Source organism: Centroberyx gerrardi, chromosome 5 (assembly GCF_048128805.1).
Source record: "Centroberyx gerrardi isolate f3 chromosome 5, fCenGer3.hap1.cur.20231027, whole genome shotgun sequence".
Classification (NCBI taxonomy): domain Eukaryota; kingdom Metazoa; phylum Chordata; class Actinopteri; order Beryciformes; family Berycidae; genus Centroberyx; species Centroberyx gerrardi.
In genome coordinates, this window is record NC_136001.1 from 13,608,144 (window position 1) to 13,636,098 (window position 27,955).

The 27,955-nt window shown below is 41.5% G+C and overlaps 1 protein-coding gene across 2 annotated transcripts in view; it reads right to left on the reverse strand.

Moving 5' to 3' along the window:
- The window catches only part of cdh22 (cadherin 22), a 74,805-nt gene that overhangs the window by 23,068 nt on the left and 23,782 nt on the right, over positions 1–27,955 (reverse strand). For both annotated transcript variants that reach the window (XM_071903771.2, XM_078283473.1), the window contains exons 3-8: positions 27,264–27,383; positions 18,966–19,133; positions 16,661–16,842; positions 16,270–16,526; positions 12,111–12,247; positions 1,244–1,365 (exon numbers count right to left, since the gene is read on the reverse strand). In XM_071903771.2, the coding sequence (XP_071759872.2) occupies positions 1,244–1,365; positions 12,111–12,247; positions 16,270–16,526; positions 16,661–16,842; positions 18,966–19,133; positions 27,264–27,383 (986 nt within the window). The remainder of the gene's footprint in view (positions 1–1,243; positions 1,366–12,110; positions 12,248–16,269; positions 16,527–16,660; positions 16,843–18,965; positions 19,134–27,263; positions 27,384–27,955) is intronic.

The window sequence follows — 27,955 nt, forward strand, 5'->3', positions numbered from 1 at the left end:
ATGAATTTATAATTCAATCTGCAGTAATTATTGTATCAGTGTATGCCTGATACGGTATAACAAAAAGGAAGTACAGAACCATCCCAGGTAGAACTACATTTGTGTATACTGTAATTGTAGCCTATGTAACAGATGAAAGACTTTGATGTCTTGCATGGCAAGCCCCTTGTGTAATGGCATGCAGAAAACCTTTTATCCTGAATCCATTCTTTAGTTTAACCAAACACATTGCTGACTTCTACAAAAATCCAGCATTGAAATCAGCAAAGTATTCATCCAGCTGACTTTTAATCTGTATCCACCATGAAGAAACAGAGAAAATCCCTCTTTGGAAAAAATTAGTTTCTTTCTGGCACCAACACTCTTTGGCAAATTGTACCTGTGTCCAAAAGCTGAGTTTATAAATTGACTTTGGGACAAAGAGTCAGATATATCATGCTGTCCAATTGAAAATGGTCCAAACCAGAAATACGGCAATAATGAAACAGTTCTGACAAGAGAAGAAGGTGATTGGCCAGGGCAATAAGAAGAAAATATACAAAAAAGAATAACAATGACAAGGTGATTGCTGGTTGTTCTACACAGATTTCAAGACCCCTCATGCTGCATGTACCCAAAGATTTCCTTGCACCTAATGGAATCAAATGTTGTTGTGTAAATCAAAGATAATGGGGAAGGAAGATGCTAGTCCAGCCTACAGAAACCCTTTGTCCACTACAGCGGAATCACCTAGGGACGGGGAAATCATCTCACACATATGTGTGTGCAACTGTCTCAAATGACAATATTACTACGCATTAACAAAATGGGAGCACCTGCTAAACAAAATTGTTTTTTTTACTAATTTAAAGACACAGCTGGATCTCACAACACTATCTGTAGTTTACGCTGTTTTGCCTGATTCAAATTTGCCTCTCACAGAAACAAGGACGCAATTTGTGATAAGCTGCAACCAGCTTGGCCAGCCAGGACGTTTGGAGGGGAAATCCAGGTCAGGTGGGGGGCGAGGGGCTAATAAAAGAATCTCCTATTCACTTCTAGCCACCAAGCATACTGCTTGATATTTGCCAAAAAACTACATACATTCTCTCTCTCTCTCTCTCTCTCTCTCACACACACACACACACACACACACACACACAACAACACACACACACACACACACACACGACTATAAACACATACAGTAAACTTAGATGTGATCAGATTTAGTAATTCTGATTTTATATTATGAAAAACGTACCTGACCAGGCTTGGCATCTTCGCATATAGAGGCTTCGTACGGTGTGGCCAGTTCAGGAGGGTTGTCATTTACATCCAGGATACGAATACTCACTGCTGAATGGGATGCCATGGTGTGGTTATCTACAGGAGAAAAAGAAAGAAAACTTGTCTGCCAACTCTGTCTAGATACATTTTTATATGTTTTTGCTGCCAAGAACTATAAACCGACTTCCCAAAAAATCCATGAAAAACACAGCAGTGCCATTAAAGCCAAGATTTGTTTTTAGAAAATGCAAGAGTTGACCACCATTATACCATGTTTTTATTGATGGCCATATCACACTAATGCATTTTGACATAAGCCTTCATCAGAATACATAGGTCCAATTAAGGAAAATAAGGAAAATATACTGTGTATATATATATATATATATATATATATATATATATATATATATATATATATATATATACATACATATATATACATATATAGTTGTAAATGTTACTATCTGTCATGGTGTCATTTCACTGGTCTTTAATACTGCTACTCCATCTATAGCCACAACCACTACTATCACTGCATCACAGTACATACTCATTACACATCCATGAGAATAAACTGATTTTCACAGTGTAAGGTGCCACACACTATCAAGCTATTTCCCTAGTGAGCCACAAAGAAGTTTGAAAGGTAAATGGTGTAAAGCAGACACAGGACTGAAGGTCCTGATGGGATTTAATCTTTCACTGTGATATGAATGTTTCTGACTTTCAACTTCAATAAAATAACCATATAAGGACGTTAATATGGAAAACACTGAGTCACATGAGCCTCATATACTGGTATAAATTGCTCTAAAACAAGCCAGGGAAGTAACAAACTACTGAAATTGTCAATTTCAGTCCTCCAAGATGGTTCTTTTTTGTTGTAACATGAGAAATAAAGGCTCATTTCACCATTCAGATGGATGTAATTTTCCACAATGAAGCAGACAGTTGCTTTGGCGATGTGGCTAAGTGCTGGAGGGTTTTAATCTAATGCCTCCTCAAATTACCCCCATTACCTGAATAACACTTACTGGCACCGGCGAGTGACATGAAAATGGCACCAAAGAACCCATTTTCATTCCCAGGTCCTCACTATCCAATAATGAGGACTATAGTATGGCTGTTTAATAGTTTGAGTGCAACAGGCACGTCTTGGTAAGATGATAATGACAAATAAATGCATTTGATAATATTGCAAATGTCATGCTGTAATTTAGTTCCTCATGTAATTTTTAACTAGATAAAACAAGTGGAATAATACCACACCAGACTCTCAAGACACTTTTCTTAATGGGCCAGAATGTAAACGTGGGAGGGGAGAAGATTATATAATTAGTACAATCAAAACCCACTTCAAATTAGCTCTACTTCTCCTTGAATCTTAATTCCCATTCTTAATCATATGATAATGTCTGAAGGAGTTTCCATTTTGCTCGTGAAACACCATGTATAGTACGACAGGGAGCCTGGGGCCCCTAGTGAGAGAGAGAGGGAGGGAGAGAGAGAGAGAGAGAGAGAGAGAGGGACAGGGAGAGGGAGAGAGAGATAGAGAGAGAGAGAGAGAGAGAGAGAGAGAGAGAGAGAGAGCGAGAGAGAGAGAGAGAGCTCTTTCTCCTCTTTAAATGAGTGATCCAGTTACCTCAAGTGTTGGTTCCGTTATCCTGGTTAATTAGAGTACACAGCTTATAAACAAAACAGTATACATTCAACAGCTGTCGCCACCCAGTTAATGCACTTCACGCATTTTGAGTGCCACTTCACACAGAGATGATAACAACATGCATCCATTGACATTTACCCAAAACATGCAATGTGTGTTATATATTTCAGTTTTTTCAGGCAGTCTGGTCTGACTGACTCCAAAAAACAGGTTGATACTAAACAGACAGAACCAAAAAAACAGACACCAGAGAAACTGATAGCCAGAGAGACAAACACACAGACATACAGACAGACAGACAGACACAGAGAGAGACAGACAGGCAAACCAAGTGACAAAAAGACAGGCCAACAGACAGATAGAGGTTGATAACAGCCAGCCAGACAAAAGACTACTAGCCAGCCAAACTGACACTAGAAACACCAGACTGACCGAGAGTCCAGCTGACCATACGACAGATAGAACCGTTGACAGCTGGCATACAGGTAGAGCAATAGACAGATTAAAAAAAAGACAGACAAGACAGGCTGACCAGAGACAGCCAGACAAACCAATAATCGACAGACCAATGCGGGCAGATTCTCAAACACTCTCTCTCTCTATCTCGCTACAAAGTCCTGCCCAGCAGTGGCACAGCAGCTAATGAGAATACTGGTCTCAACTAATAGCATAATCCTCACATCAATGCAGGGTTTTAATTGACTGCTTTTTGCCTGTGCAGCAAGAATATAAATGGACAGAGAGCTCCACCAGCTCTAGATATCTCCTCTCTTCTTCCTCATCTTCTAATTTAGTCCTCATATTATACAGCTGGCTCGGCCGCGCCGGAATGAAAACCAGCAATCATCAGATGTTATACATTTTACATTTCAATTCCCAGAATCGAAAACAGATGAAACAATATGGGAATGCAACCCCCCCACACACACACACCCTCCCCAATCCCCCACTTGCTCCTTGGGGAAAGAGAGTTATCCAGTGAGACAGTTTCATTCAGCTGGCACAAGCGGCGCTGTTCTAAATCTGTCTTCAGATACAGAGGAAGAATAAAAGGATTTCAACAGATTATTGGCATGCTCTACATCTGTTCGACACTCACCAGCTGTTGGGAATCTTTCATAACCACGGTACAGTAGATCTCTCAGGCATTGAATTATACTGACATAACTTCAGGGAAGACAGACAGAGAATGTGTGTGTGTGTGTGTGTATCCGTGCACGAGCGCATGCACGCATGTGTGTGGGTGTGTGTCAGGGGTGTCATACCGCTTGTGACCAAATGGTTCAGCTTCTTTGCCGGAGGAAACAGTTTGTTTTAAAATGTCACTTTTGTCAGGAGGGAAATGAGGGTATGAATGTACTCTACTCTGTCTGCTTCTGGTCTCTCAACTGAGCCACAGGCCCAGCAATGTGGGCACAGAGGCTACAAAGTATTACAGTCATTTTTCTTCGGTGGTATAGTTTCAGTATTGCACAGACTCGCCAGTGTCCAGCCAGAATCTCTTAATTCCAATTTTGCTTTTCGTTTGCTATGAAACTGACAGCTGAAAATGTCCCCCATATGTACAGTAGAGAACATTTCATGGTACTTTGAACACAATAAAACACTGACAGTATACTGGAAAATGTGCCAAAGTGCCAAAGTGCATGGTTCTCAGTGGGAAGATAAACATTTATCTATACTTATGTTTTTTGGGGGCAAATAAAAGGTTTACACAGGACACTGACAGATTAGAAATTAATTCAGATAAGATGCAATTTTTGATCCCCAAAATTGGGCCTTTACACCAACAAAGAATAGAAGCGTAGGTTGGAGAACAGAGTATAAAAAAAGGTAACGCAGAATAAAATAAAATATAAATTAAATACAATTATATTAACAATAACAATTATTTCTCCACAATGGAAAAACAATACTTGCACTAGCACCATAGACTCAAAGACGTTATGGATGTAAACATGTCACACCCCCCACAAATGACAGAGTCCCCCTCTGGGCCAATCAATGTAATTTTAAAATCTGCAATTTTGACACAGTGGTGAGACACACCATTTCCTCAAGTTTCATCAAAATCCAATCAGTGGGTGATTGAGACATTGTGTGTGACACATGGATGAACAAGCAAACAATGTAGTTCCCCCCCTTGGGCTAATCAGTGTATTTGCTGGAAAGCAGTGGTGGGATGCATGATTTCCCCAAGTTTCGGTCAGCGGCGTCTTGAGATATTGCGTTCCATTGACGGATGACCGAGCAAACAAACAAAACTGAAAGACTCCAATCTTCCCCCTCCTCCTCAGCAACTACGCTGACAGTAAAGACATGTGACTGATTACGTAATGCGGGACGGCCCAGCAGAACGCATCAGCCAGGTCACCGGCTCTGCTCCGTCATTACACATCATTGTGTTTCCCCATCCATGTAAACAGACTCCCTCCGCATTAGAATAGCATTACCACATTCATTCAAACACAGCCCTCTTCCCCATCTGTGATCCTCACAAAATTCTTAAACACAAATCATCCCGTTCTGTGCTTTGTATAACACATTTTATTTCTCATTTTGACTCTTCCCCACTTTAATGGCAGCCATGTATTGTTCTTTGCAAATGGGACCTGCCCTGCTCTCTTGATCCATTCTCCTTTCACATTTCTCCAACTTTGATTAAAAAGAGTCACTTATCTCCTTTCACGACATTGCAACAAGTCTGTGTGTGATTCATTTGGAGGCGGAGAGCAAAAAAAATGTTCAAACACAGTAATAATCAAACAGTCTGCCTTTGTTTGCCAGGCAGCGAGGGAGAAAAGTTGCGCTGTAGAAAATGTCTCTTCCCTGCAACACTGCAACAGATAAAGACTTTCCAACTACTTCGGTATCTTTTTGCCCTCGGGGCGATGCTCTTTTTTCCACCTACCTGTCTAGGTAAAAAAGCAGTTTTGCAATGTGATATCATACTTGCTATCAGTTCTCGAAAATTATATGTCACTCTAACTTACCCGATATGTTTCTATGGTGACAGAAGTCTGTTGGGTAGTAGGAGTACCCTGGCTAGTGACAGTGCAGTTAAATGCTACTCCTGGTACTCAGGAGGTTCTCTGTTCTCCGGCAGGGAGAGAAGTACTGTACAGATGAGAGGCTGTTCCCTGCTCTTCAGTGACAATGTCTGCAGGAAGAGATGCTTGCAGTTGTTACTTTTAATTGGGTGAATTGTAGGACATGCTCCCTGTGTGCATGCAGGTGTGCGTGTGTGTACAGTATGACTGTGTGTGTGTTTGAGTGGTGGGATATCAGTGTGAATGTACGGTGCAGTCTGCCTGTACTTGTAGTTGAACTGATACCTCTTTACTTTGTCCCTAGAGACGAATGCACTGATTGACATTTGGCATTTTTTCTTGCGGTTACGTACTCTGGGTCAATCCTAGGGCACAGACACCAAGCACTGTCATAAAGTCGTCATCACTTGTCCAATGCTGATACAGTAGCAACACAGTAGTTCAAAGGTCAGTAATGGACTGGGGGAATAATTAAGGATTGTGCCACAGAGCCCTGTAGTTTTAACAATGTCCTCGGACAAGTTGACCTTGTGCCTCTCCAGCCTTAATTAGCTGAGAGACCCAACAAAAAAAAGAAGAACAAAACCATTATGGAGAAAATGAAGCCCTTTTTCCTCAAAATATTCTAGTTAGCTGCTTCGGTATTTGTCTCCCTTCCTCTTTCCCTGTCCATTTTTCTCTCTCCCCGTCTCTCTTTTTTTTTCTTCCGGTCTCCTGTCTCTGTCTACAGCTCTCTACTTATAGCACAATCAGGACTCAATGAGCTAACAGGCGATAAAGGAACATTCTGGATGGGAATTCTGATGGGCTTGACCACTGACTCTGTTTGTCTGGGCGTTTCCTTGTAAGGCAATGTGAGAGGCTTTATCTGTCAAGTGCAGGCATGTGTTTATGTCTGATATTGGATGGGCTGCAGCTGCTTTAAATGTTCAATTAACATTAAAATGCGCCTATGACATAATGCCAAGCACAAAGAGGCAGAGCACAAAAGCGTACCCTAAGAATTACAGTTTCAGTATATGGCCAAAGACTCCAAAACTCCAATTTAGTCTAAATGTTCGTGCTGGGCGAGACTGCTTACTAGTCAATGTATGTAGTACTGATTATCTGAGAAATCACAATCTTAGGCTATGGAGGAGGAGAACAAAGATATCAAGACACTTGTAAACCAGCATTGTTGATGCGAAATAGCGCGCTGTTTTCTTCCCTCTCATCTTGTGTGGGCAGCTTGATATTACTAGCCAGATGCAGAATGCAATCTCTTCTGCCTTCAATACAGTCCCAAAATCACTTCATCTGTGTGAGATTGAAAAAAGTGTGGAATACCAGGCCTCCTATTTTCTCAAGTTTACTTCTAATGGTATAGTAATAACTTCCCAGCTTCTCTAAGTTATTACATTCTTCATTTTCTTTGCTATGACAAAGGCACCCAGCGAGATGAAATAATGTAAGATGTACTCTTCCTTCATTTCCAATGATGTGTTTGTCAGCTGTAAGACATGAGATGAAATGATTTTCTTCCGTCTCATATCAGAAAGATGACAGTGCATTGATGCCTGCCATCGAAGACAACCGAAATAGTTCCTGATGTCCCTGATGTGTTAGCAGAAAAATAAAGCACTAATGCATGCTACAGCACTTAAACCTACACCTCACACAAATGCATACTATTATATATAGTATTGTGGCGGACTCTATAGACATTATTCACCATAATCTGTGGTTTGGGTATGTTTAACACACGCAGTTATATTGTGTGCTTCTCAGGGTTAAGGAGACACGGTCCCTTTAAGAAAGTCTGGTTTTCTGAGTCTGACGTCAGCTCGACGTAATGTTGTGTTTTTGAGCGCGAGGTAAATTGTCTTGCTCTGTGGGTTAAAAATAAATGACACACGAGTTGGTGTAGTCAACGAGAGAAGTTGTCCGTCTCTGCATTCCTGCCACTTCTACACTGGTGACCCCGACGTTTGTCTGCTGGACGTTTCCAGTGACAGCTCTTCACGAACATGGCGACTAACGCAGTTTCCCTCAAAAGGAGTTCTGGCCGGCGGACACGGCCCCCCCATGGTAGCCGCTAATGGCAGCCCCATCCGCACCTACGGCACAAGGTACGTGGCGCTGTGTTTCGGCGGACAGCGGTTTGGCTGGGACTTTGTCACGGCGAAAGTGTCCGTCTCCCTCCTTGGCGCGGATTTCCTATGCGCCTATGGACTGCTGGTGGATGTCAGTTCATACGCGTGTACACTCAGCGGAGCAGACTCCATCAGACTGTCTAGCATGCTCTCCGCCGCGGACGGAGTTTCTCCGTCTTCTCGCCGAGTTCCCGGACCTTCTCGTCATCCACCGCCAAGCACGGGGTGGAACACCACATCGCCACCACCAGCCCCCCGGTCTACGCCCGGGCCCGGCACCTCGACCCGGCCAAGCTCGCCATCGCCAGGACGGAGTTCGAGACTATGGAGCGCCTCGGCATCATTCGCCGCTCCAACAGCCCGTGGGCTTCACCCCTCCACATCGACCCGAAGCCCAACGGCGGGTGGCGCCTGTGCAGCGATTACCACCGTCTCAACAACGTGTCAACGCCTGACCGCTACCCGGTTCCGCACATCCAGGACTTTTCCGCCCACCTGGCAGGGAAGTACAGCACCTTCGATCGGGAGCTCCTCGGCCTTTTCCTCGCCATTCGACATTTCCGTTTCCTGCTGGAGGGCCGCCAGTTCCCGGCGTTTGTGGACCACAAACCGCTGACGTTCGCCATGGCTAAGGTGGCCGAACCCGTGGTCCGCCCGCCAACAGTGGCAGCTCTCCTACATTTCGGAGTTCACCACAGACATACGGCATGTCGCTGGCAAAGCCAACCTCGTCGCCAACTGCCTCTCCCGGGCCATCGTGGGGGCCGTTCACTTGGGACTTGACTACGCTCGCATGGCAGCTGATCAGGCTGCCGACCCGGACGTGCAGGCTTACAGGACGGCTGTCACAGGGCTGCAGCTGGAGGACGTGGTTTTCGACGACGCCGGCACCACACTCCTGTGCAACGTTCACTTACCTCCTCACCATGGTGGACAGGACCACTCGATGGCCGGAAGCCGCCCCGCTGTCATCGACGACGTCCACCGAGGTGGCCCGGGCATTCATCGGGTCCTGGGTCGCCCGGTTCGGCACTCCATCTGACCTCTCCTCTGATCGAGGCCCACAGTTTACGTCCGAGCTCTGGAACACAGTCGCAGAGGGCCTGGGGGTGAAGCTCCACCGCCCCACCGCGTACCACCCACAGGCCAATGGGTTGTGCGAGCGGCTTCATCGCTCCATGAAGGCCGCTCTTCGGGCCAGCCTCAAGGACAGCAGCTGGGTCGACAGGCTCCCGTGGGTCATGCTGGGCCTCAGGACTAGGGCTGAAACGATTCCTCGAGAAACTCGAGTAACTCGATTACTAAAAATCATCGATGCAAATTCTTTGCATCGAAGCTTCGTTTAATCCATATAACTATATACACGCTCAGTGTTTCGTACGGATGATTATTACTGTTGCACAACGCGCTGGAGAAAGAGAGAGAAAATAGCGAGGGGCGAAGAGAAGAGACAGGCCAGAGAAAACGACAGAAAGTGTCCAAAGTTTCGGATCCAGTGTTGCCAACTTGGCGACTTTGTCGCTAGACTTAGCGACTTTTCAGACCCCCCTGGCGACTTTATTTCTCAAAAGCGACTAGCGACAAATCTGCCGACTTTTTCTGACCATGGGAAGCAATGTTAATGTGTTGAATCCCAAAGCATTTGGCAATAAATTGGTTCGGCTGATGCTGGTTTTCTCTACTTGCTTGTCTAATCCAGAGAGGTCTGACGATCACAGCGCTTCCCACACACAGTGTAGCTCCCTCCCTCCGCTGAGAGCAGGGACTGTAGGATAGGGTCCACTTGTAATTGCTACCGGCGTACGCCGAAACTGGCCGGGTGGGCGGAGTCAGCACTTAATATTAAAACGGGATGAGATGAAGGCTAGTAAAGAATGCACGTTAATTATGGCTATATGTAATGGCTAGTTAAGAACGTAAATCAATATGGTGGCTAGTTATGATGTCCCTAAGTTAGCTAAGTTTTGCTCAAGAAAATAACCACAGAAAATAAAATGCTGCAGTCAATTTGTGAAAGCCTGAGCTTCATTCATGTTATTATTATGATAGTCACACACACATACACACACACACACACACACACACACACACACACACACACACACACCTACTCCCCTCACAGTGATGCATAAAATACCCCAGAAAGCAAAATATCAGGTGGTGTAAGTAGCAATTGGAGCCTAAAATGCACCAGTCCAATACAGCAGGTATATTCAGTTTAGTTTGATTGCAGTGAGTAGGGTCAGCAGGTGTAGGGCAACCCTTCAACATAGCAAATAAATGTACATTAGCCAGTCTTATGAACTTGTATGATATTTAGGCCTAGTAATAAATATCAATAATAATTATTATTTCACCTCGTTTTCAGTAAATCACAGTGTCGTATGGACAGCTTCGTGCGGACAGCTTTTCTCTTTTGTATATTTACTATTGCTCTTTAATAAAGCAAAAGTATTTCTTACTCGATTAATCGATGGAATAATCGGTAGAATACTCGATTACTAAAATAATCGATAGCTGCAGCCCTACTCAGGACCGCCCCCCTGCCCTGCCTCCACCCCCCACCCTGCCCCCACGCCACCACAGGGTCCCCATGGCTCCTCCTGCGGGCGCCCTGGCCCCCGCTCCCGTTCTGCGGAGCCATTGTGGCCGGGTCATCCGTCCCCCTCCACGTTGACTTTCTCTGTTATGGTGAATTCTGGGGGGACGTATGTGGCGGACTCTATAGATATTATTCACCATAATCTGTGGTTTGGGTATGTTTAACACACGCAGTTATATTGTGTGCTTCTCAGGGTTAAGGAGACACGGTCCCTTTAAGAAAGTCTGGTTTTCTGAGTCTGACGTCAGCTCGACGTAATGTTGTGTTTTTGAGCACGAGGTAAATTGTCTTGCTCTGTGGGTTAAAAATAAATGACACACGAGTTGGTGTAGTCAATGAGAGAAGTTGTCCGTCTCTGCATTCCTGCCACTTCTACAGTATATTATATTATATGCAGGATATTGTAAATGTGCCATTACTGCTGATGAGATGGTGTGTCATCATCCTATAGTACTTATTATATCATATTGTAATGGGCATGCATACAGTGAGTGTTCTTGGAGGATAAAGTTGTTTACAATAAAATCCTTTGACCATTCTAGTGATGTTCTATTACAATTCTCCCCTATTCCCTGTCCTCAAAGCTAAAAGCTTTGAGGACAGGTGCTGAAAATCTGCCAAAAAGCTTTGGTAGCCAATGATCAGAAGCAGTTTGAGGTTGTCTGTCGCCCCTTATCTCCCCTGATGGGAGCCAGAAAGTGTTGGACAGCCGATTCAAAATGTACAATTGCCATCATTGGCAGTCACTTAGCTCTAGACAGAGCTTTTTTGGCTTTACTAAATTAGTTAGTTGTAACTAGTTCTCCTGGAGTGCAAACCTCTGCCCCGTTCTCCTGGAGTGCAAACTAAATTGCCCCTCATCTAAGCTTTGTAGTGGTTTCTGTAATTTCCCCTCCAAGTGATATGAGCCAGAAGAACATATGTCTGCTACATTAAACTTGATTATTTGTCCAGTTCAGATGCTGTTAGCTGTCCAGGTGGTCAATGAATAGGTTGTTAATTGTTTGCCTTAACACTTACTTTTGGAATTGCCTTTTTCATTTGATAACCACTGTAAAAAAGCTGTAATTTTGCAATAGCTGGTAAATGCGCTTCACATGTGCCTACAAAGGACTATAGTAGAGCAGACAGCCAGACTGTTGATGGGTTCTTATCTTAAAGCGCCCCTCCAGAGACCTCACACACAGTTTGAAAATGTTCAAAAAAGCCTTTAAAACCAATCATTTTGATTCAGATTGTGACTAGTGGAGACAATCATACATTACTTGTTGAAATGGATTTTACAGAGAATGGGCTGACCACTCCATTTAAAAGGGGAAATAACACCACACTCTTCCCTGCGGTAAAGAATACGGACAATTTCCTTATGTCATATGCTCAATACAATGTACCTGCTTCTACTGCCTTCACAGTGATGTTGTGCCAGCCTGCGGTCTCTCGGTCCAAGATCTTGTCCAGAGTGATGGCTCCGGAGTCAGGATCAATATGGAAGATCATCTCTTGGTCCGTGGTCCGATCAATGGAGAACCTGCAACAAGAGACAGTAAGAAATAGACAGAGATGGGGAGAAAAATAGAGGAAGAGAGAGAGGGAGGGCTGAGTATCTCAGAAGACTCAAACAATTAAGCAGGAATTCCAACTTTGAGGCGTCTACTGTAGGTCTTTGTTTTTTTTTGTTTGTTTTGTTTTATTGTTTTTTTCTTCACTGCTGGCTAGTATGGCAAGGACCGGGCTCTCTGAGGGTGTGGAGAGTTGACATCGGGTTACACTAAGCAATAGCAACTTATACCGAAGAGAAAAAAGGGTGAAAGTAATTATGTGTTAAAAGGCATTTATTGGAAACTTGTCACAGAGCCTGTAACCCTAATAGCCCCGTGTCCCCAAAATGGACACTGCTATAGAGTAACTCGTTGCCCATTCAGAGTAAGAAAACAAACATTAAATTTTCATCATGCACTCTGGCAAAACCACAAATACATCTTCACTTCTTCGGGGTGCAAAAGGTGTTCCCAAAAGAGTGGCGAGTCAACAAAAATCTGCTAAAAGTTTTCTTCTTTTCTTTTTCTTTTCTTTTCCCCATCATTCCAGCTGGCTCACTTGTGCCCACATAAACCATAATAAAATACCATGGGCATCATCAGCTCTTAACACCTCTCTCCCAAAGACCCTGGGCAGCGTTCTCCCAGGTCACGTGTGAGAATGAGGGTCACACGTTATAGGTAAAAAAAGAGAACGTTAAAGGAATCGTATGCTGCACTGCTGTGGCAGAGAGAAGAGTACACAGGTTAAATGGGTTTCACTGTGCCAAAGTCTAGTTTCTAGTTCTATAATTTGAAGAGTTCTATTCCAAGAAGCTGTACATCCATTTTTGGAAGGAAATTAGTTCATCATATAGTTCATCATTCCTCAGTGTAGCAGATCCATTCTGTAAAAGTGCTATCAATTTGGTAACAAGGATGATAATTTGTTGTAGTTTAACGCTATCAGGCATTGAGCAAAGTGCCACTCTTTTTAAATGGGGATATCTCTCATTTTGGAATGGAACTCTTCATTTTCTCTTGTACAATAGCATAGTGTAAGTATCACTATTAGTCTTAGCATTTCTATTAGATTTAGTATTAGTGTTACCATTAGTATTAGTATTTGTAACAGTATTAATATTCGTATTAGTATTAGTTGTCATATTAGCATCGCTAGTGATACTGGTTGACACTGAATGATGCTAGTTCTGATTCTGTCTTAACTCCATGAGGACCAAAAGTCATACTATGTATTAGTCATTGTCTAACTTGGCATGCATGATAACGCATTTGCTTATATTACGATTTTGCCTGTTCAACAAATACCAATGAAAATCAAGTCTTGTAATTACGACAGCGCTACACCAGTGTACTAGAACCACTCAGTGTTCAGGAGGCTATTATACTGTATATGTCAACAATGTTTTCCATACTCAAGTTGTACACTTTCACACAGTCACATGCATGTGTACGTGAGTTCATGTATTTGTGTGTGTATGCCCCCCTTACATCTAGCATTAACATGCATCTGGATTGCGTTTAGATATGATTTGCCAGGATTGCATTTACACCTGGCATTAACATGCATCTGCAGTATAAACATTATAATTGGATTTCTGTATCCTTTGCCAAAATGCAGATTACTGAATGTAATATTTACATCCTTTAAAATTAACACAAAACACCTTGTCTTGCTTGTTCCTCATCCAAGAGTGTCAGAATCTGAGTATGTTTGTATCTGAGCTGTCTGCCACCTGTTTGATTTGAATGAATTACCTGGTTGGATCTGTGCATGTAAACATATTTCTGTTTTAGTTGCTATATGTGGATTGGAGACTCATTAAATTTACAGCTTGTTATTGTGGCCAAATGCATCTCTGACCACCTACAGAGGCGGTTTGGGTAATCAGATCTTTAGTGCATCTTGGGTGCATTTATGTCAGGATTTTATGCATTCTTGCACTACAATTACAATTTGATCACTCAGGATGCATGATAATGCCACATCTAAAGGGGGTATGTTAATGCCAGAGGCCATGATGGGCAGTACAGGCTGCTAGCTGGCTAGTTCTGCCAAGTAAATGGCTCCTGGCCAACCTCCTTCCCTCTCTCCCTCTCTCCATCTCTCTCTCTCTGTCTCTCTCTTTCTCTCTCTCTCTCTCTCTCACACACACACACGCGCGCGCACACACACAGAGCCGCTCAGCTCCAGGCTGCCAAGGCACTGGTGAACGACAGCACTGCCACTGTGTTGTACTTTATTACACCTGGAGCTCTTTGAGCCTCATGCATTTTTAATAGAAGTAATTTGCACAGGCCCTGTGTGTGCGGGTGTATACTGTGTCAGTGAGACTGTCTTAGCCTTTATCTACATTCCCCTCTCACACTACAATTGTTCATCCGAGGACATATGAGCCACAGACCTCGGTGCAGGAGATTACTTGATAATATCATTTTTATCATAAACGATGATCTGAGAGAAGAAAGAGATGTACTGTAGAGATGCAGCCATTGTAGAAGTCCCACTTTTTACTGCTCGCTTGCCTGCTCCCTTTGCTAAATTACTGTTGCTCTTTTGCTCCATTTCCAAGAGGAATTATTTGGAAAAAACAAGTTTTGTTCTCTTTACACGTGTCAAAAATAACAAGGAGTGGTCTCACAGCTATGTTAGGAGACATTAGAGTTTTATTTTACACAATATTAATGTTGTTCCATTGTATTACATTCAACAAAGTTGTCAGTATGCACTAGAGATGCAGGATAAGTGAATGAAGAGGGTTCGTCTACAATGGTTACCAATGTTGCAGTGCTGCAGCGCCCTGTCCAACCCATTGATATGAGGTACTTTAAAAAAAAAAAAAGCTTATTTTTTAGTTTATCCATGTTTAGTTATGAGGCTGTATCTTTCCCAAGAACACTTTATTGCTTACTTTTTTTTGTTGAAATTCAAGATTTTGTTAAGCTACTTATTATTCTGAAATCATATCATTCTGATGCTTTGCATGTTTGGCTGAATGGAAACTAAATAATAAATCGTTTTTTTTTTACATCTCTAACACAGCCAAGAGGTTTGCATTCAAGGGGAATGTAATGTCATTACTAATACAAAAACATACATGTAAGCCAATACAACCTCAATAATATTTAAGCAATATCACACTCGAGGTCGTGCTGTTGTACTGTATATCTTCGGCACTCGGCCTGCGGCCTCGTGCCTACGACGGAATCACAGCCGTGCTGATATACAGTACAACAGCACGACCTCGAGTGTGATATTGCTTTTATACAACAGTTGTATAAACAAAGCTATCGGATCACGCTGCGGATCACGACAACGTCAGATGACGTTGTCGTGATCCGCTTTTTATTTCTCCTCACAAGAAGCTCCAGGCAGAGCTTTCTCCACACAGAAAAACGCTGTGTGTGAACGCAGCCTAATCAAGGTTACATTAGAAAACCTGTGAAGCGGAGTGATACATACAGTACAGCGTCCCAGTGCTGTTATACTGTATATCAGCACTCATGGAATGCCTCTTGTCCAATCAAATTGCTTGACCGGAACTAACTGTTGTATAATCATAGATCAATAACCATAAAGATGTCAATAACTATAGAATGGAATGTTTGTACTGTATGAGGCATTGCAAGTCAGTACACACCACACACAAGAACATACAGTACTGCACTGGGTCAGGCACAACTCTGATCCATTGTTGCAGTAAAAAATGTCTTAGATGAAGAAATGTATTTTGGTGGAGAGCTGCACTAAGGAAACTAACGAACCCATGTCAGTGCAACCTGGCCATAATCTCATTCTAAACCATCAATTCCACAACAAACAATTTCAGTCTGATATATGCCAGTGACTATGATGATGTTGATATCACTGCACACCTTAATAACAATAGAATAGATTACAGACAGGGTCCCATCTCAGTGAGTCATTATAAGTCTAATGATGTATTTCACCAGTCTAATGCATTTTTATTTTGAGGACCTTTGAAAGTTTGAGATCCCCTAGCTGCCATACCTGAGAGGTTTATTCTTCACATCTGGATCCTTGGCAATGACGACACCAACCAACGCTCCTACTTTGGCATCCTCCTGCACCTCCATGATAGCGCCCTCTGCTGGCTGAAAGATGGGCGGCTCGTCTATGTCCGACACGCTCACCCGAACAATGGTTTGGTCTCGGAAGGTGCCCAGGTCCACAAAGCGAGGGTCGACATGCTTATTTACTGCCTCCACCACTACGTTGTGTGTGCGTTTGCTCTCGAAGTCCAGCGGCTGAAGGAGAGGAGAGGACGTTTCCAGATGAATCCTATTTCATTCCAACATGAACTAACTAAGTTGGACCTAGGAAGGCCCAACATGTTGACTTCATCGCCAATGCATGTCACCAAAAGTTAAAGTAACCCTACCTTCTTAATGGAGACGACAGCTTCCTGCGTCTCTACATCGGTGGTGACCTTGAAGAGCTCGCCTCCCTCTTTGATCAGGTAGCTCATGTCTGTGTTGTCTCCCATGTCTGCATCCGTGGCAATGACTCGGCCCACTGAGGTCCCCACAGTCGCCCCCTCTGACACCGAAAACTGGTACATCTCTGGTGCGTGGAGGAGGCGCGTGGATGGAGAAAGCAAGGAGACAGACGACAAAAGAAACAGGGGGAAAGGAGGTTAGAAGGACGAGAATGAGAAAGGGGGGAGAAGGAGGGAGAAAGATAATAGGGAGGGAGAAGAGGAGGAAACGGGGCAGAGGAAGAAGGATGAGAAGAGAATAGTGGGGGAGGATGGATGGATGTAGGTGTTAAAAGGAGGGCGAGGGGTGTTGGGAGGAGAGAAATAGATTCAGTTGGAGGAGGGTGAGGAAGATGGGAATGGATAGAGAACATGAGGCAAAGAGACAGTTGGGGGAGTAGGAGGAGAAAACAGAGAGGAGGGAAAGATGACGGGAATGAGAGAGAGTAAAGTAGAAGGTAAAAAGAAGAGAAGATTGGTAAAGAGAAAATGAGAGTGGGATGGGAAGATAAAAAAAAAAAAAGCATGAGCAAAGGACTACGGGCAGTGATTGTCAGGATCTTTTGTCAATACACAATAATTTGCTCCGTTCTGAACACACCACTATGTTTTGCCATCCTGAACTGCATTAACAGCTGACATTGGCCTGGCCTTTTAGGATTTATCCCCTTTCCCTGCTATATTGAAGCCAAGTGGAGCACATGTACAATATGCAAACAACTCTGACACGTGCTGACTCACGTCTATCTTAATCTAAAGTTATATCATAAAGGACAAAATAGACTCGGAAAAACTCTCAGAGCTGTCAGAGTTCATTATAAACAATTTGAAAACAGCAGTGTGTTTATGTACATGTCATCCTCCTTTGCATACTGTTTATAAATCTGCATTCCAAGCTCTATCTGTACCCAGGACCATACAGTGCAGAGATACAGTAATCCTATAGGGTTTATCCCTCTGACTGGGTAAATAAGATTTACTGAGATGAAAAAGGGATTTATACAGAAATAAGAAAAGATGTGTGGAGACATATCAAATACAATCAACCAGACTGTCAGAAGCTATTCCCCCAACTGTAACAAAAGTAATGGTGTTATGGTGTTACTCAAAAAAACAAGGAGAAATAAAGAGATGGGGAAATGAAAGAAAGAAGGGAAAACACTGTTTTATTCATAAGCAAGAGGTTATTTAGTGGACTAGCAGGTACCACGTTAATGTGCGTGTGATTGAGAAGAACACCACCGTGGGTGTTAATGAAAGATGACTTTCAAAAGGTGCCAGACCTGGAGTGCACTCACACTTTTCACCGGGCTACCTCTGTTTGTGCATAATGTCATAAAATAAACCAGACTCTACAGCTGTGTTTGCCTTGAAAAGGTTATCTTTCAACTGAAGTGTGTGTGTGTGTGTCTGAGAGAGAGAGAGAGAGAGAGGGGGAGAGAGAGAGGAGAGAGAGAGAGAGACAAAGAGAAAGAAAGAGCAAAAACGGAAGAGATTATTGTAAGGGAAGTTAAGAGAGAGAGAGAGGCAAGGAGAGAGGGAGAGTGAAAATAAACAAAAAGTTTCAGTAGGGGAAAAATATTCCTTTATTGTGGATCACTTCTAAAGATTCTGAGCTTTTCATTGCAATACATTTTTTCACTCCACTTTTTATAGTCTATCTGTGACACATAATTCCCCCGTGTGTGCACCGAGAGACTGACAGTATATTTGGCACGTTAGATGTTCTTTAACTCACCATCATAAATCCATACCGTTACAATGAGGGTAAAATCAGCCATATTGATTCAGTCCTCTCTTGAGCCTCACTTATAAAGTGTGGAGACATGCACAGTGGCAAGCATCAGTTCTCCACACTTGATAGCCTACTTTGTTAAGGATTGAGTGTTTGACCAGCACATGAATCTAAGTAAGGTGATTTTCTCTCACAAGTGTATAGGCCACTCAGCATGGCTGCTGATGCTGCCATTGCTGATTGGTGTCAGCGCCCTGCAGGATGAAAACAATACTCTCTGTCTCTCTCAATATTTCTCTGCCTTTTCTCTCACTTTGCTCATTATTTTTATTCTTCTAATTCTCTCTTCTCTCTCTCTGTCCTTTCTGACTCTTTGCTCAGTTTCCCTCGCTGTCTTTCCCTCTCTTTCTCTCTGTGCCTCTATCACCCTGTCTTTCTCTGTCTAAAATAGAGGAATGTGCAGGAGACACTCACTCTGTGGAAAGCGCGGTGGGTTGTCATTAACGTCAGTGATCACTATGGTCACCGTGGTGGAGCCGGAGAGGCCGCCCATTTGTCCTGCCATGTCGGTTGCCTTGACCACCAACTCATAACGATCCTGCGTCTCGCGGTCCAAATCTGCTACTGCCGTCATGATGATCCCTGATGATTGAGGGATGGAGGAGGGATTGAGAGAGAGAGAAGGGGGAGTGGGGTGGGGGGGGGGGGAGTAAGTGAGGCCAATGGAAAGGTCACATTAGTGGTTAGCACTTCTGCAATAACCAACTACATTTCCCCTCCCATTTTGAATATCAACTTCAGTTAAGCGCTGTATTATGGAGGCACAAGTGCAGCGCATTCCATTTCACCTCCTCAGACAGGCCGGATGGAAGAGATTGTGTCATATTCGCGCCTCTGCGCTTATACCATTATATGGCTCAGCTGTATTAAAATGAATAATATATAGGGGCAGAATGAAGGCATGCCTCAGCCTGACTGAACAGCATGACAACTCTTCCATGGTGGAAGCCAAGCCTGTGTCAGACTGCACTCCCAGTCTGAGAAGTGGATTTGCGAAGAGCAAGTGAGGGAGTTAGAGAGAGCGAGAGAGTTAGAGAGCGAGAAAGAGTTAGAAAGAGAGACAGAGGGGGAAAGAAGCAAAACAGTTGCAATGGCTTCATTTAGTCCACAGTGCACTTTGTTGCATTTTAAGAGGCTCTCTGCTCAGTTAAAAACAGGCCCTTGACTGAGTTACACCATGCCAGTCTTCCAGTTCAAAGAACTGCATCTATAACATGTGAAAGACCAATAGTTTACTTTTATTTGAAAATGGATAATGTCCCATGTATTCACTGTGGATAGATGTTGCAATTTGGTCATCATGACCAGTATTTGTAAGAACAATTTTCAGGTCAGGTTACTTTAACCAATCACAGACAGTCTGACCAATGTAAGATACTGTGAAAAAGTGTAAGATACTGTGAGGATAATGGCTTACCAGATGTAATTTCAGTACCATATTCTCTTTCATTTTTCAGTGCAAGACATATTATTTTGTTCATGAAATGTTCTTTAAATAAAAGAAAATGGCAGTGTTCCATAAGGAGCCAGTTCTACATGTTCTCTTTCTCTTTCTATCTCTCTCTCTCTCACAAACACACACATGTTCCTCCTTCCGTGGTTTAAAATAGAGTTTCTCCTCGCTGGCCCAGCAGTAACAGCAACAGTAGCTTGCTGGTTTACTGTGCGGTAGTAATATAATTCTACTTCTCCCCTTGGGATTTTCCACATCAGAATCTATTGCTGCATTTCCTAGGCTACGCATGCTGTCTCACTCCCAAAGGTTTGCATTGTGTTGGATACACAACTCACTGATTCCAGTCACATTTAGCTCCAGGTAGCTCCGGGCCATGTTTGTGAGTAGCCAAAATACATGCAGCACTGGAGTTAAGGAAGGAGGCAGATGACATGCTCCTCTTTCATCCACCAAAGGGCTGGGGGGATGCATCTAAATTCAGCATTTAAAAAAAAAATACTAACCCTCCCTGCTTTCAATAAGATTTGATTCAACACATTTGTATGTAAAATTCCTTAAGTGAATTTGCATTTATTAGATGCCCTCTGTGTTGACTGCCAGAACAAAAAAAAATAAATAAATAAAATAACAGTACATAGCACTGGGGAAGGCATTGCGGATGTCAAAATGTCAGTAAACCTGACCAAAACCCTGTCTGTTAATTAACTCAAAAAATTATTGATCATTTTTTCTGTGGTCAAACACCAACCAATTATTAGTAAAACAAATACCTTCTTAACCTCAGCAGTTTAGAGTCTTTGAACATGGCTATTGGCATTCAACCTGAAGCTGTTTTTGTTCTTCAATTAATCATTGAATGACTTGTTGCTGTTGAGATGATGAGCTTTTTCCTTTGCAGTTAACTTAGCTACAGATGTATACTGTGAAGTATGGAATTACCTAGTCGTGCACTATATCATCATTAAAATCCTTGAGTGAGGAACGTTTCCATAAGAAACTGCTCAGCTTCACAGACTTGGTGAACAAAAGACAAGGACATTACAGCACACAAGACAAAAACATAGCGGACATAGTATTATGAGAGAAAACAAGCACAGATCCTGTACAGGCCCATAGCACGTGTGTTCAATTCAATTCAATTCAATTCAATTCAATTCAACTCAATGTGATGTATTGAATGTGATGCTCAGCTAGCACGACACGGTTATCAGTTCAATTACCTAATTCCACTAACATTACTTAAATACCACAAGGTGATATGTTGCTAATACATGCTGCTAATATTAACAGCATGCAATATAACCTTCTTAAACCTTTAGGAAAACGTTTAACATAAGCTTTCTTTTTTCTGAATTGATCTCTTTATTCTGTTTTAATGTTGCAATGTTTTGGCTTTTAACTGTATCTTGCATGTAGTTTGACCCTTTTATGCCTGTTTCTCTCTAAGTTCCTGTTGATTTTTTTTTTTTGTTTTTTTTTTTGTTTCCTGAATTGTGTTCATTTATTTATTTATCTGTACTGGGATGCATGATGTATTGATATAATGTCACAAACACTGAATTGTGGGCAAGTTCCTCAGAAAAGTCTGCAGACGTGTGGCCAAATATGCAGTATAGGTGTCAAAAAGCCTGCATCAGAGCCCTGATGCACTTGCTGCTTTTTCACTGGGACAGCCCTAAACCCTCACGGACTTAGCGGGAACGCATCTCAGAGGCCGTAAGTGCGGACAATGGGATTTGGCCACTGTCTGCCTGACCTGAATATGCCTCTTGATGCCCTTTGCTGTGCCGTGAGGAGATCAAAACACAATATCGAAAGCAACCAAGACAAATAACATAATACAAAATAGGAATAGTACTATAATGAAGATTTGTTATTGCTCTTCCTATATTGTTATTCTCTAATTATTAAGAGTATTATTTTGTAGTCTATATGGCTTTGTAGGTTCTAGGATGAAAGTACATTACAGTTACATGAATCCATGTGAGTTCAACATGTGAATGCATAAACCTGCGTAAACGTAACCATATATGGAAATCTATCAATAACAATAAAAGCCCATGCATCAAATCTCAGAGACCCATTTACATAATTGAGACAACAAATTACATTATTTACATTATTTCTGTTGAACTTTACTAGAAGCAATTATTTTTTCCAAGATATAGTGGTGTTTAAGATATGATCAAAAAGAGCTTAATGACAATAATGTTTATTTATTTATTTATTTTGTTTTGTGTGTGTGTGTTTTGTGTTTGAAAAATAAAAATCACAAGTAGTATAATGCTTAAGTACTGTATATAAATTATAATTCAACAGGGCATTATGAGTGCTGAGATCTCCCCACAGAAGTGTAAAATAATGTATGTAGGTAGGTTAATTATTATTATTATTTAACGACAACCAATCTTATACCTCTATCCAGAAAGAAGTCACCACAGTAACAAAATAAATGCACGTCTTCTTCCTCCTCATGACAAAATCTGCAGCTAGGCACTTTTTCGGTATTGCGTGTATATAGATTTTGTAGCAAAAATTGTAACATTGTAACATATTATATACAGTATGTTTCCCATAAAGACAGAGGAAAGGTTAATTGTATGTATGTATGCCTTGTATATCCATTTTTTTATATTAAACATGTTCAAATTTAGTATATTTCCATTTGCATCAACAGTGTCATTTAGAAAATAAACATGTTTGACACAAAATGAGTCCCAGAAGAGAGGTTTTGCCCCTATAATAATATTACTGTCAAGCCATAATAATTGCTGGAGAATGTCTGTCTGTGATTTAGATGGGTAAATCATGCTATGATTTCATCTTGGAAAAAAGGGGGATGCATTATGCATTAATAATAACTGCTCTAGTTGCATAGATAAATAATTTCCCAGCTGAAAGAAAGCATATAAGTTATTTGCTAATACTGTATCCATTCAAGGGTCAATTATTTTGTTGTAAAGCAATTGTTGTAAATGTTTGGAACCCAGGCTGCTTTCACTGCCTTGTGCAATGCTTTCAACTTTAGCAGTTTTAAAACACCATCACCATACGAGTTGTGTATATACAGCACGTCTGTCTATTTCTTTCAGGTTTGTAATTCCAGATGTATATACATATTTGATGCTCATAGACTTTAAAGAAGCTATCATCAGGGGATCTGAGAGACATATGGTAATAAATGAACTGTGGCAACACTAGTTAATGAGACGGTTTTATCAGTCTTACTAAGTTTGTTTTAAGCTTTTTTCATAATTTGGTTTCAAACAGATGACAGAACAAATACATCTAATTCTTTGGTAAATGCAGTTAAGGATTTAGTTTGTGGACTAAGGTGAAAAGTAGCATCATCAGCATACAAAAAATGTTATCTATATTATGAATGTCTATTCTTTTTATTTTTGGGTTATGTTGTATGTATCGTGATAGCAAGCGTTTAATGACAAGGAGGAATGAGTATGCTGATGGGAAGAACTTTATAACTCCTTGAGAAAGTGTAAAACTATTGGATATGTGTCCATAATTTATAACTTTACGTAGGGAATCATGGATCAGTTTGTTAGGAATTCACCAAAATTAAAATATTCTAAACATTGATATTTAAACTCTTACTGCATTTCACCAGCCTTAATTTCTACATCACAAAACACAATTATCTCAAGAAGACACTGGATATTATCACCTACAGTTCTACCATACAGTACCATATATAGTTCTATAATTGACTCAATTTTTCTCCATGCCACATTCATGTGGCTTTGGCACTGAGTATAATACCACTAACCCTTTGTTGATACAATCTCTCTAACTCCCTCTGTTTCTCTTCAAATATATTCAGTGTTGCTGGGATATCCACAGCAGCTTCAGCAAATGTATATTATATATGTCCTCAATCAATCAGCATTCTTTACTACACAGTGTCTTTTGTCTCTAAGAAGTAGACTTAATTACTGTAAATGATTAAATATGATTGCCCATCCCATTCATGTTTCCATTTATCCTCATCAAAGTAGAATGGGTTTCTTGTAAATAAATGTTAATATTTTTTTTATCTCTGTCAAAACACAGACCTTCTCAACTAATATGGAGAAAATAAGATATAGGCTATATTTCCTTAACATTCAGCCATAAAAGAAAAAAAGAAAAACCAATCTGTACATAACAAATAAGCTAATAATATTGTTTAGAGGTCAGCAAAGATGCAACTTTGTAATTAAAAAAGTCCCAGTATTTGTTGCAATCATTATTTGCAAAAGTGCAAATAAGTTTGCATTCGACCATTACCTCATGGAGTGGTGGGTTAATATAAGTCTGTTTGTGGGTTATCTATCAATCAACAAACACTGTGGTAGGTATGGAAAATCTATATTTTGAGCTTATATTTCATAAAAAGTAGGCAATTTATCATAGAGCTTTCTGTCGATATATAATTTATCAACTGTTAGACTTAGTTTTTCTTGTATTTTTTGCCATTGGGGGAAAATTTTGTTACATCTTTCCAAAATCTAAGATGAGAACTGATCAAGGGTTTCCCTGCCAGCCGCTTTCCTCTCTTTCTGTTTGAAATGTTCAAACTTGACCACTATTGCTCTTCCATCGTCTGTATCTGTTCCATCTCCACCATTTGATGCACCCGCTGAAAGGTGATGTTTTGGACAGTTTCCTTATTCAGTGACAAGAAAGGACTTAACAAGTGCTCTCCACATTCTCATTCTGTTTTTCTGGTTATAGTCTGTAATCCTCACATTGTCCCTCATGGACCTTGTTGTCAATTCTGGCTTTTTTTTTTTTTTTTCTTTTGGAAGAAAAATTGCAGCGGTGATGGCATTTACTGAAGACTGAAGTTGTTTAACTTTTCCTTTCGGCAGCTCTGCCTCCCCATGAGTCTGTTGTAATAAAGTCATTGAGAATACAGCAGTAAATTTTAGCTCCTTGACATATCTTTGTGAATCATCCAAAATGTCAAGCTTTTCCAGCTTTTTATTTATAGCCTAATGTACATCCATTCTTATCCATTCTCTTTGCGCAAAGCTCAGGTAATTGCATTTGGGCTGGTGAATTATCAGGTGAACTATCCAGGTCCCATATAGGTTGTTTTGAAGGTTGATCAGAGGACATTACATGTAAATCATTGGAGTTGTTCAAATACTAGTTGGATACAGGTACTTCAGCGTCCAGGTTGTTTGAATTACCTGGTGTAGATCAGTCTACAGGTAGTTCAGTGTCCTCAATGCACGTCTCTTTAGATTGAGATTCAGTTGAGTTTTTGGACAAAAAAATGGCTCTACTTATTTAGATATCCAAAAAACACAAAGCATAGTGTCAGCTATTTAGACCAATATTTATTACCGCTATTTAGACCTTTGTAAAAAAAGATCTATCACTCCAAATTTAGAAGATAAATTATTAGTAGAATAATGATTATAAATTATTATTATAATTGATATTAATTTCACTGATGGTGAATACAGTTTGATTTTTGAACAGTGGGTATCTTTAGTGTTGCATTATTTTCTTTTAAAAATATTTACAACAAATACAAGGCATAGGAATAGCTCTTGTCGTTTTGAGTGGCTCCTTTGGGGTCTTATAAGTTGAAAGTGGTATCTTGATCTATTTTCAAACAGAAAAAGGAAATGTTCCTGCTGAAGGTCTCATATAGCTGCCCCTTTGACTCAGCTACTCAAAAACACCTTCAGACAATTCCAGCATGGCTGAAAAGACTAAAAAAGACAGTGACTTGCTGTTCAGTTTGTTGTCAGGGTGACTGAGGGTGATATTAATGAGGCGGATTTCACAGCTGTTCTGTCTCCTCTCCATTTTGACCTTCTTGACTCGCACCTATTAGGCTGGCCCATCCGCCTACGAAACGGGGAAGGGGGCGGGTGGGATGGGGGTCATGAGACAGAAGCTGGAACGAACCTTCCAGTCTCCTGGCTAGCCCCACCAAGGCAGAGCCATTTATCATCCAGGCACCCGGGCCGACCAAATCAAAGTGGTGGAGACCAAAAAAGGAATCATTAAAAGTTTAGTGCTTTTCCCAGGGGGCCATTTGCAGGCAACACCAATTCTAGGCTACGCCTGAGAGACCGCGGTTCAGGCCATATCCCTCCTATCCCCCAGACCAGCAGGGAATTCTTCAATATATGTTGAGTGGGGAGAGAGAGAGAATCTGCATCTGGTGGAATAGGCAGTATGACCCTCTAGAGATTTAACTGTCCTTGTTATGAGCATATTTGTGAAAATTAATAATGAGTTTAAATATTTGTTGATGCTAGTAAATGGCACACAAAGTGCAAAAGTAACTGCATTTGCGATCAAACCTATGGTGCTTTACAGTGCCGAAGTCCCCATGAACAAGGCATTTAACCCTTATTAATGGATATGAATGTGTGTATGTGGCATGGCAATGTCCACAATCTTTTGGTTAGTTGTGTGTATATTGACCCTGTACTCACTGTCAGTGCCGAATACCATAATGAAGCTAAGACAGGAAACATTGGGAGAAAGGGAGAGTAAAGAGAGAAAGAGAAAGAAGTATAGCTGCAAGCAGCCTTTAGCAGGGCCCGAGCTCATGGACCAAACACACATGTGACGATGCCTGAAATATCACAATTTGCAAAATTGGCAATTTGCTTCGCAGAAACATTATAGAGCACGGCCAAATGTGATCTGACACACTTTTGACAAGTTTGATTGCTCTAGCATTAAATGTTTAGGTTTGTTACAATTTTTACCTGATGGTGGTGCTATGAAGCACAACCATATGTGGTCTGACACACCTGGGACCCATTCCAAACATTTGTGTGTCTGGTTGCTCTAGCTTTAAGCATATAAAAATTCGGCCTCACTTCCTGCTTGTACATCTTCGCCGTCAACTTTGTGTGTCACAGTCAAACACTTTGGAAATTCAAAAGTCTATGTAATAGCTGTAATGTAGGAAGACCAAATAGGCTGTGTGCAGGGAATCTGAGAAAAATTCTGAGAAATCTGAGAAAAAAAAAAAAAAAAAAAGATTCTACGCCATATGGTTCAGAAGTTATTGGCTAAAACGTAAAGCTGTTACAGCACCACCATCTGGCCGACCAGTGTAATTTTTTTGGCAGAGTAGTGGGGGAAGATTTGAAACCTATCCACTAAGTTTGGTTGCTCTGGGACATACAGTCTCTGAGTTCCAGATCGTTTTAAAAGAAGAAGCAGAAGAAAAATCCAAACAAAAACAATAGTGTTGAGTAGGTGGCCTTGATCTATCTTACCTGTGTGTCTGTCTACAGTGAAAAACTTCTCTCCATCCAGCACGCTGTACACCACTCTGGCACTGCTGCCGTATGTAGGGTCGTCAGCATCCGACGCAGTGACCTTCATCACGGACGTTCCTGTTGAAAGCAAGAACATCATGTCAGAGAGAGAATACACTTCTGAGCCTGACCACTGGGAAAACTTCAGGCAAGTGCTGGAATCCCAAAACGTGAGGTAGAATCGGACAGAAAGAGGAAGAGTTTGTGTATGAAGGGAAAGGCGAATGTGAGGAAGTGGGTGTTTGGTGTTTTTGCGAGTGTATGTGTGTGCGCATTCATGCATACTTGTCTGTGATTATACTTGGGAGAGGGAGGTTAATACATTAGGGTACCGCCGCACCAAAGAACTATTTCATCTCTATGTACATAATGTTCCAAACAAATTTTTTGATGTTTCAAATTACCTTTCCACTACGCCATTGCACACAGTTGTTCTGCCTCTCATAGGCACACAAGCTGTGCTCAGGAGATGAAAGGGAACATGAAGTCATTTAACATCTCTATCTTCAAAGACTGATTAAAGCGCATGAAATCTACAACAACAAACAATTATTGGTGATCACTGGCACTTAGGGAGGGAATAAAATCATTTCCACGGGAAGCCTTAAATTTGGGATTTGTGGGCAGCAATATTTGTTAAGTCATTATTC